At 38.4% G+C, this 9,646-nt stretch overlaps 1 protein-coding gene across 1 annotated transcript; it reads right to left on the bottom strand.

Moving 5' to 3' along the window:
* Positions 1-145: 145 nt before the first annotated feature.
* LOC122826910 (protein downstream neighbor of son homolog) lies at positions 146-9,572 on the bottom strand. The gene is made up of 12 exons (XM_044109286.1): positions 9,087-9,572; positions 6,711-6,779; positions 6,419-6,628; positions 4,472-4,650; positions 4,316-4,391; positions 4,143-4,245; positions 2,988-3,093; positions 2,734-2,874; positions 2,427-2,625; positions 2,203-2,272; positions 560-690; positions 146-458 (listed from the first exon to the last, which is right to left on the bottom strand). The coding sequence occupies exons 1-12, from the start codon at positions 9,564-9,566 to the stop codon at positions 315-317; spliced, it is 1,908 nt and encodes a 635-aa protein (XP_043965221.1). The 5' UTR covers positions 9,567-9,572; the 3' UTR covers positions 146-314.
* Positions 9,573-9,646: the final 74 nt, after the last annotated feature.

Below are 9,646 nucleotides of genomic sequence, written 5' to 3'. Positions count from 1 at the left end.
TTCACATTGGCTGATGTAAGTTGGGACGTTATTTTCCTTTAGAGAGATTAACCTCAAACCATTAAATTGGTTTGATGTTAATAAAATTGTTAATTTCAACAACTTAATAAAATTAACTTGCTGAAAACCAAAAACTGTAGAAACATTACTTGCATAAATAGGTTTTATTATGAACTATTATTTAAAAACAATTAACAAAAAATACACCTATGCTTGATGAAAAACCAACAAAATTTAAAGAATTGAAGAAATTCCATAGGCTGTGGTTTTTTTTGCTTGAGGTGTGATGGTTTCAGATGTGCACCGTCTCTGTTTTATCCAATCTTCCAGGTGTAGCTGTAGTTATTCATTGTAATGTGCGTCAGGGTAGTTTTGCCAAGAGTGGATGGCTGCTGGAGATGATTAATTGAAGCAGGAGGAAGACCACAGTGAGTCAGGTCTCCCACTGCCCTGCTACGCTATAAAGCACAGAAACATGGGGAATTGCTCAATATTTACTGTCATGTGACTGATTCAACATTAGTGTTAGCATGCATCTAATATATGATTAATATCATACCCGTGTCCTGTAGGTTTCTATGTTCATGACAGCAGTGGGTGTATGAGTATAAAGAGCAGCAGAGAAGTTGCCTTTTTGTGCATTCTGAAGAAGAGTTGTGATGGCATGAAGCGATGAAGGAAGGATGGGTCCTAAAGTGCAAAAAGAAAGTCAGTTTAAGTTCATTTGTACAACACCAACTCACAACAAATGTTATATCAAAACACTTAAACACAGGCCCCGTTTGTTTCCCATCATACAGAAATACACATCAAAATCCCATCAGTAAGATCCAATCATCCACAGATTAGAGTCACTGACATACAGTCCAGTTTGATCTTGTGAAGTAAAGCAGTCAAATTCAGTTTAGAATGTTATCTATGAAGGACTTAGAGAGGACAGAAAGCAAACACAGAAAACACTAAACAATGCTTAATGAGCATCTTGTATTTGGAATTGAATTTCTTTTCGTTTCATGAAAAGGGGACTGGCACAGAAATAGAATCTGTCTAAAATGTGATAATACCGCCTGCTACTGCCACCTGCTGGTATTTTTGTTCAAGTTTCCCTGAGAATTTGGGTGGCATCATTCAGCTCAGTTCAAGAGCCAAAATAATTACAAATCTAAAACTTGACAGTAGCAGGAAAAAGTATGCAGAGTGTGGTAAGATTTTATTTTGTTGGGATTGAATTGGGCAGGTGACAATACCATAATGTTCAATCTTTGTCTCATGAGACCAGAGAATCTTATTTCTCATATTCTGGGAGTCTTTCATGTGATTTTTGGCTAACTCTATGCAGGTTTTCATAGGAGGATCTGAAGAAATGGGCAACATGTGACTGCTGCCCACCTTTTGTTGTGATGAGTATCAGAGCAAAGGGTCTGAACACTTTTGACCAACTGATATTTCAGTTTTTCTTTTTCAATACAATTGCAAAAATTTCTACATCTCTGTGTTTTCTGTCAAGATGGGATTCTGAGTGTTCATTAATGAGAAATAGTATTAACTGTTTAGATTCTAGCAAAATGACTGCAGTGAAACAAAGACTGTATATTTCCTATGCACAAAGTGCCATTTTATAACACAATCAAGTAACTATGTTACATTCAGTTGTTATAAGAATACAATATATCAAATGTGACTTTAAAGAAATTTGACACTTTACTTTAACACCTCTTAAGACTCCTGCTCTTTCTGAAACTCCACCATCAGGAACATCGCTCCCCTATTAACCGTTTAGCAACATTATACCCAGCATTGCACTTACACATAGCTTGTTTAATCAGCTCAGTAGATGCACAGTTCCACCAGGTTTTTGCTAATTGCTGCCTGGTAGTTTAAAGGACCTGGGTGGGTGGTGAAGTTGTGGGAGGGGTTGCTCTGTGAGGCGGAAGCTCTGAAGTATAGGAGCTTCAGAGGCGTTGCCAGGTTCACTAAAGGAGTTTTGCACAGTTGAATGGTAGCCATGGGAGATTAAAGAATTTCTCAGATATGCATGAAAGAATCAAAGCAACACTCCACATATGCTTTATGTGGACTAATATTATATCATGTAAAGCTCAAAAAAGTTGATTTAACATAATACCACCCCTACAATATCAATCTGAACAGAACATCTGCAATTCAGAAGTCAAAAACAAGCTTCCAGTTGTGGTTCTGTACCTGTGAGCTCCAGACTGCTAATGTTCTGATAGGTACAATCGACCAAGTTCTTGACATTAACGCTGCGGCCCTGGAAAACACATCATAAACCAGACTGTCAACCAGGGGTTAATACAGACATAGAGTTATTAGTAGAGGTTGACCTTACATTTCATTTTCAGTCCTTAAAAAAAAAAGAACCTTGTGTATTGACTCAGAAACGATGACATGAATAACTCCTATACCTTCAACACATTCATGGTAGCCCCTCTGAAGGCAGTGGGGGCCAGCAAGGTTGGTGGCAGACCAGTCTGAGAACCAGCTGCAGCCACCACACTCTTCCAGTTGATTAGGAAGTTGATGAGATTGAAGGAGTGGGATCCCTCCACACATACAGCCGACTCAGGTTTATGGTCTAGAGACAGAGTTGGAGCTTCTTTTTGTCTATATAAGCAGTCAAGGAGCATTCAGAATTCACTGTTGTTAACTTCAAGAATAACAAGGTTGTATTAGTTCAGAAACGTTGCAAAAACAAGGAGCAGTGAAGGATACAGCTGTAAGTTAATGCATTCAGGTTTTCTGAGTTTGTCCTGGATTCCTATCTCCTTAAGCCAAGACAAGCTGTCGTCTTCACCTTGGCTGCATCCATCATCTTCTTCATCCCAATTCTGATAGTCCTCATCCATCTGCAAGCTGCAACATTTACATAGCTAAGCAGTTAAGCCAGAAAAAGACTATTTTAAACATATTCAAGAACACAGACTTCAGATTCGTCATCAACAGTGCAGACAAAGTAGAAGTCTCACAAATCTTTGTTCTCGTTTTCCATTTCCTCATCTTTCTTTTGAATACTTTTATGTTGCTCATTAATCCGCCTCCTTTCCTTCAGCAGGGGAAGACTGAACTCCACACCTTAACAAAGACATGGGTCACAGATGAAGCACAGCAGCACAAGGGATAGTTGGTACCAGAGGTCGCATTAGACTTTTTTGTTGTCCGTCATTTTGACTGACAGCATAAAAAAAATCTGTCATTTATTATATTTACTCCTCAAATTATAATTACATTAACATAGGCTGTTCAGCTGCATTTTTCATGGGGTTTAGTTAATGTTCACCTAGTTGAACCATGAGTCCAGATCCCATCACACATAAAGCAAATGAACACATCTAACTTTTTCTCCGTAGTGACAAAAACCACCGACTGCGGCCCCAATAATTTATAAGTTAAATTAAACGACTCCACTTAAATTACAAGCACTTCACCTGCTGGGGTCTGAATGCACATCCTCACAAATCCCTCCTGGTTCCCATCTGCAGAGAAATCTGCACTAGTTCACCAGTCAGTTGGATCTGTCTGATCCAAACAGATCAATAAACTCTGATAGCTTTTTATCCTGAGTGGTCCGGGTGTGAACTTTTACAGTCTAATTAACTTCTGTACCTTTATTTGTTTCCTCATGATGAACTCTCAGCTCCTCTGTTTAGACTGTAAACGAATTACCAAAATATTGCATTCTCTTCAGTTTTCTCTGTTCTGTATGTAATGGAGACTGGAATTAAAGATGCCGTTTCAACCAAATGTTTGGAATTCGTTTCTATACCAACGCATCCGGTGCATAACTCTTCAACACGCTGTCAGCTCCCGCTCAGAAAGACACATTCAGTTCAGTGTCCATAAGATAATATTCAGAAAGAATCTTTTTATTGATTGATTTTAGTTTCCTTTGTGATGAACTCTTTGCATAAAGTCTATAATGTCTGCACATGTGCACCAGTCCAGGGTGTTCATTATAACCTGTCAAAATGTTGGACGGACGTCACATTTTACCGTCATTAAAAAAAAAACTAAGCAAAACAAAAATAAAACGATAAAATATTAAAAATATTTTGTTAACGTTACATTACTTATGTGACAGATGAACTTAAACTGATTAGTACATGCTAATCTTTCATGAGTACCTTCAGCCTTCAATGCTTCTCTGAGACCTCGAGTCGTAGGAGAAATTAAGGCAGTTATGCAGTCTGACCCTCCAAGGCCTGCTGCCTTGAACAACACTGTGAACTGATGCAAAGAAGAGCCAATTAGGGAAAGAAAAACAGAAGCTATCAAACACCAAAGCAGGTTAATGTACCTGATAGGAGCAGACATAGAAGTATGGGCACAGCCCCATCTTTAAAAGGCTGTAGAGAGAAGACAAACTGACAGACCTAAGGAGAGAAAAACAGCTTTTTATTGGATGCTATCCTCCCAGACCTCAAGGAGAGAGCAGAACGTCTAACAACCTCACCATTCCTTCACAAGACTCTCATGTACTGCTTCATCCTGAGTCCAGGGCAGGTTCTTCCCAGAGAAGTTCTTTTCAGCATTGATCCTGGGGAACAAAGAGAGCCAGGGCAGACAAGGGTGCTGCCAGTACACCAAGCTCTGCTGGAAGGCAGACCGGGCGTCGGACCAGGACCTGGGCTCCTGCAAAACACACACAGCATTACATTAAGCGAAATAGATGAACAAATAACAACTAACTAAATACATTCAGGGTTTCCCCCAGAAAACGTCCTGAGCTCAGTGGTCAGAGCGCCAAAGCGGTCCGCTGGTGGTCCACCTTGTTTTTGTATTAAAAGATGTTAAGTTGACAGGAAATCTAAAAATATTAGAGTCATTACAAGAAGACAATTCTATTTAAACCCACAACTATAGAGTTTTAAAAATAACCAATCAAAGAAATATAATTCAAATGAATATCAATTATTTTCACTTAATCCAAATTAAGTCAGCAGCTCCAGAAGGTCCCCAGGCCTTCAAGGCCTTCAGGCGCCCACATGTTAATATCTTAAGACAGACCACTGATACATGTATACATAAATATTATATATATATATATATATATGTATATATATATATATATATATATATATGTATATATATATATATATATATACACACATTTGTATATGTATATCAATTAATCTGAAGATACAAGATTAATAGAGATCTTGTATCTCTATTAATCCTTTAAAAAATGTTGAACCATTTCAGAGATCTTTACTTGTTGGTGTCACATTACCAAATATTGATTTACAGCACAATCAAGTAACTATGTTAACTTCAGTTGTTATAAAAACACAGTATATGTAAACTGTGTATATTACTTCAAATAAATGTGACTTTGGTATGTAACCCCTTGAAATTGGGCCTCTGTTTCTTTAAAAACATTGCTCTTTCTGAAAGCTTGCCTTTAGGAAGTCATCACAACATCTTGGATCTCTATTAATCCTTTAAAAACATTTTTAACCAGCATTGCACTGAGAAGTAGTTCATATAATGAGCTCAGTATGTGCACAGGGCACTACTATCCATCCATCTATTTCCTAACACCCTTGTGGGGCTAGTGGGGCTGCTGGTGCCCATCTCCAGCGAACGTTTCATAAATATTATATATTTAGAGAGGCGGGGTCACGTCGCCAGTCTGTCGCAGGGGCACCTACTAACTGTTGCTAATTATTGCTGACTAGTCTGATGGAACTGAGTGGGGGAGTCACTTGACATGAGCTTCATTTTCTTATGTCAAGGTTTGCCGTTTGCACTGGGAGTTTTAGAAACTCTGATTAGGAATCAATACAAAACCTTTGATCATTAAAAATGCTATTTTTTTTTTAACTTTCAGCCTATTCCTGAGGATTCTCAGAACTACCTGAGAACTGAGCTTTTGGTGTCCTCCTATCTCTGTTTTGTAGAGTCAGTGTTGAGCCATGGAATCTCGCTGTGGTCCTCCAGCTGCACTGCGGCACAGAGAAAGTAGCTCCAAAGGGTCATAAACTCCGTCCAGAGATTGATTAGCTGCCCTCTTCCATCTCTGTAAGAGTTCTACAGAACCCGCTGCCTCTGGAGAGCTCGCAGTATGATCAAGGACCCCTCACACCCTGCCCTCAGGGAGGCGTTTCAGGACAATAAAGTCAAAGACAAACATACTAAGAAATAGTTTCTACCCAAGAGCTGTTGTTGCCCAGCAAATCCATCTAAAACCTGATCTTTATTTATTTATTTATTCTTAACATTCCAATTGCTTCTGTGTTTCTTCAAGAGTTGCTTTTCTTATTTGCTTTGCTTTATTCGCGCACAATAACATTAAAAGGAATTCTCAAAAAGGATCCTCAAATTCAATTGTAAAGTTAAAAAGATAAATGAGGAAAGTGCAATTTGCTTCAGACAGAGGTGAACTAATAACATTAACTACCTGCAGATTGTGCGGGAGCATGGGAAACTTTGCTCTGCAGCTGTTGCTGAGCCCCAGAGCTTCTTCCTGAGCTTTCGGTTGCTCTGTCCACGACAAGGAGACGGGAGAGGTGAAGATGACCCGAGTTTTCAAGCTCCAGTCAGCTGGATACTCTGCACAGCTAACAGGAGTAACAGGAGCTATGGAGGAGGGTGTGATGGCCAGTGGGTTCTAATGAAAAACAGTGAAGACATGTGAGCACATTTAAGGCAACAGACTCACATTCTGATGCTATATATCTGCTTGTATTCACCTTGAGCAGCAGATTGTCAGTATGTTGCTCCTCTGTTTCCAACAGAGGCTTTTCTTCAGACAGAGACTTCTACAACAAAATACATGCAATTTTTTCATCAGCATGTTTGTGTTCTTTGTTTGATCCCTGCAATACCTTTAACATTTGACTCTTTTTTTTTATTGCTCTTGCAATTCAATCCTGAGCAACAAAATTAGTTTTTCTAATTTTGTTGAAAAATTTAATTTTCACAAAAACTGTGTCTTTTGTTGAAACAAAAAAAATATATATTTTGGTAAAATTCTTGATAAGCATAAGTTCTAAATTTCAACAATCTCATAGCCTTTGGTGTACCAGGTATTACATGGTTGTTCTTTGACTTCTTGTTTATTTTTTGTTTATCAGGCAGGGGAATTCTGTCTGGAAACTTTGAACATTTGTTTAAAATAAGTTGTAAGTAACCCCAAATTAACTTCCTTATTTGTTGTGTCACCTTTTTAACTCTTATTGCCTTTACGTTGTTTTATTCCTATAATATACAGCTGACTTCCGGTTTCTGACTTGATGCCTTTATTTTGATAGAACAACCACCGCTGTGTGTATTTTAGGGCGGCAGCTTAACGACAAAAAGAACGGAAGACAAGTTGTGACAGCGCTATAAAAATGTATCTTATTAGAGGCCCCCTTGATAGAGGCACAAGGTATGTTGATTTTGTAAATAAGGATATTTCTAATATTGATCAGTTGAAATTGAGAATTTGTTTTATTACAATCAAACACTAGGGTATAGTTTTTGAATTAACAGTTTATATTTTAGGCCTCACATGTAAGTATCAGCTGATCACCGATCTCCCAAAATGAAGAAAATGGGCACAGATAAATCAGTTGGCAGATAATTAAGGCAATAGCTTATTTTATATATAATATCTTTTAGCTGTTATTTTGTAGAAATCAGTTATTACTTTGAAACTAAAGAGGTTTGTGGAAACAGCTGAATTCACTTGTTAAATGTACTTTAAAGCAGAAAATGAACTGAAAAAGGCTCATACCCCAATCATCAAAACTTTTCCAACCTTATGTTAGTTATAGGCTGTAGATACAACAAACATCTGTTCATGTAGCTGCAATCTATTACATTTTTCTCTCTTCACACAGGTAAGTAGCAAAAATAACAAATAAGTGACATTATTTATTTATTTACATTTATACATGATAAAGTAATACATATTATTTATATTAATTTACAAATGCAGACATGACCACATCTCTTCCATCCTCCACTCTCTCCATTGGCTTCTCATTTCCACCAGGATTAAATTCAAGATTTCCCTCTTCACACACCAATGTATCTATGGAAATAGCCCCAACTATCTCAAAGAACTATTTAACCCACAAAACACAACTCTTTCACTCCACTCCACCCACTCAAACCTTCTCCACCTACCCAAAGCCAAACTGAGAACCTTGGGGGCCAGGGTCTTCTCCACGTCTAAGGAATGATCTACCTGACACTGTGAGGGCACCACAATCCACTGACTGACCTTAAGACATTTCTTTTTAACAACATTTTAGAGATCTAAAGACAAAGGGCATTATATATAAGATCTACAATTATTATTATAGAAACTTTTTTAAATTTCATGTCACCTTTTTTCCAAGACATCCTCAGTTTTTAGCATCTGACAAATATTCAGTATTAGAATTTATGATGCTTGACATGAAATCAGTCATTCCCATTCAGACTCACATTCACACTGATGATGGTAAGCTACTGAATTGTAGCTACAAGTGATGTGGCTGAAGTCGATACAAGGTTTGATATTGATCATTATTGTATGTATATATTTTTTTAATATTTGAAATACTGTCAATATGGCTTTCCTGTTTTATCCACAATTTCCACTTGAACTGTTGTACTGAGTTTTCAGTTTCATCTCACACAGCAGCAAAATCTGAAACTGCTGCTCTGCAAGTTACCCAACAAGTTGCTGCTGGGAAACCATGACTGAGTACCGCAAATGCTACACCAACATTTATAGCTTGCTGTGAGAGTTTGAGTCTTTCCTCTGCTTACAACCCCCAGAATGCTGTGCGGTTCTGGATCGAAGTTTAATGACAGTATTGAATGTTCTATTAGATATATTTTCTATTGATATTGATCACGTGTTTTCTTTATTGTATTGTTATTGATTTATTGCCAAGCTCTAGGTGAATTGCATCATGGTTGTAATTCAGAGCGCTTAACAGCACAGTGGCTTGATTAAAGGCTTTATGTTGTAAAAATAATCAGTACGTAGGAAACATGTTTATTTGGCAGACATGTTGGAACAACGAGTTTTGCGGAGCAGATATAAAACTGGTTTGTGGGTTTGTCTCAGAGCGAATTACTGATCCTACCTCCAACGAGCTGTCTCCTGGTGGACCACTTCTGCTGTCCCCTGATGTCTTCTCCGAGGACATTCGTTTTATAAAAGTACCCACATTTTCACAGTCCACGTCTTCGACTAAAACTTTCTTCGGCCGACTGACAGTGTAGTCCGAGGTCAAAAAAGGATTCCTACGTTTCCCTCTGCTTGTGGACTGGCTGTGGAGGCTGGGAGTTGCTAAGGAGGGGCCAGAAGCCGGAGAAGAGCCGCTCGGTCCGGGACTCTCAGCGGCAGTAGACCTACGGGCTCTTTTTCTCCTCAGCCGAACGACCTCAGCAGGCCGCTTACAGCTGAACCAGGAGTCGTTCTGCTGAGCCATGCAGAAAAACAAAACTTTCACTAGAAATATAACAAAATAATTCAAATTCAAAATCACCACTCTGTTTATTTGACGCGCCTTCCGCACTTTGCAAACTCCCGTCGTTTTTTTTTCTGTTAACGTTGCAACCATTGTAAAGATGCATTACCGCGACCTGCTGGACTGGAGTATAGGACACAAAAAAAAAAAAAAAAACAGCAGAGAAACTAAAT

This window comes from Gambusia affinis, linkage group LG24 (assembly GCF_019740435.1).
Source record: "Gambusia affinis linkage group LG24, SWU_Gaff_1.0, whole genome shotgun sequence".
Lineage (NCBI taxonomy): Eukaryota > Metazoa > Chordata > Actinopteri > Cyprinodontiformes > Poeciliidae > Gambusia > Gambusia affinis.
The sequence above is the reverse complement of the archived record's forward strand: the minus strand, read 5'-3'. Positions and strand labels throughout refer to the sequence as shown.

Excerpts from the sequence above, each read along its gene's own strand:
- LOC122826910 (XM_044109286.1), bottom strand. The coding sequence starts at position 9,566 with ATGGTTGCAACGTTAACAGAAAAAAAAACGACGGGAGTTTGCAAAGTG. Across the intron at positions 6,780-9,086 it reads CAGGAGACAGCTCGTTGGAG|AAGTCTCTGTCTGAAGAAAA; the intron begins GTAGGATCAGTA and ends ATTTTGTTGTAG. Across the intron at positions 2,875-2,987 it reads GAAAACGAGAACAAAGATTT|CTTGCAGATGGATGAGGACT; the intron begins GTGAGACTTCTA and ends TAAATGTTGCAG.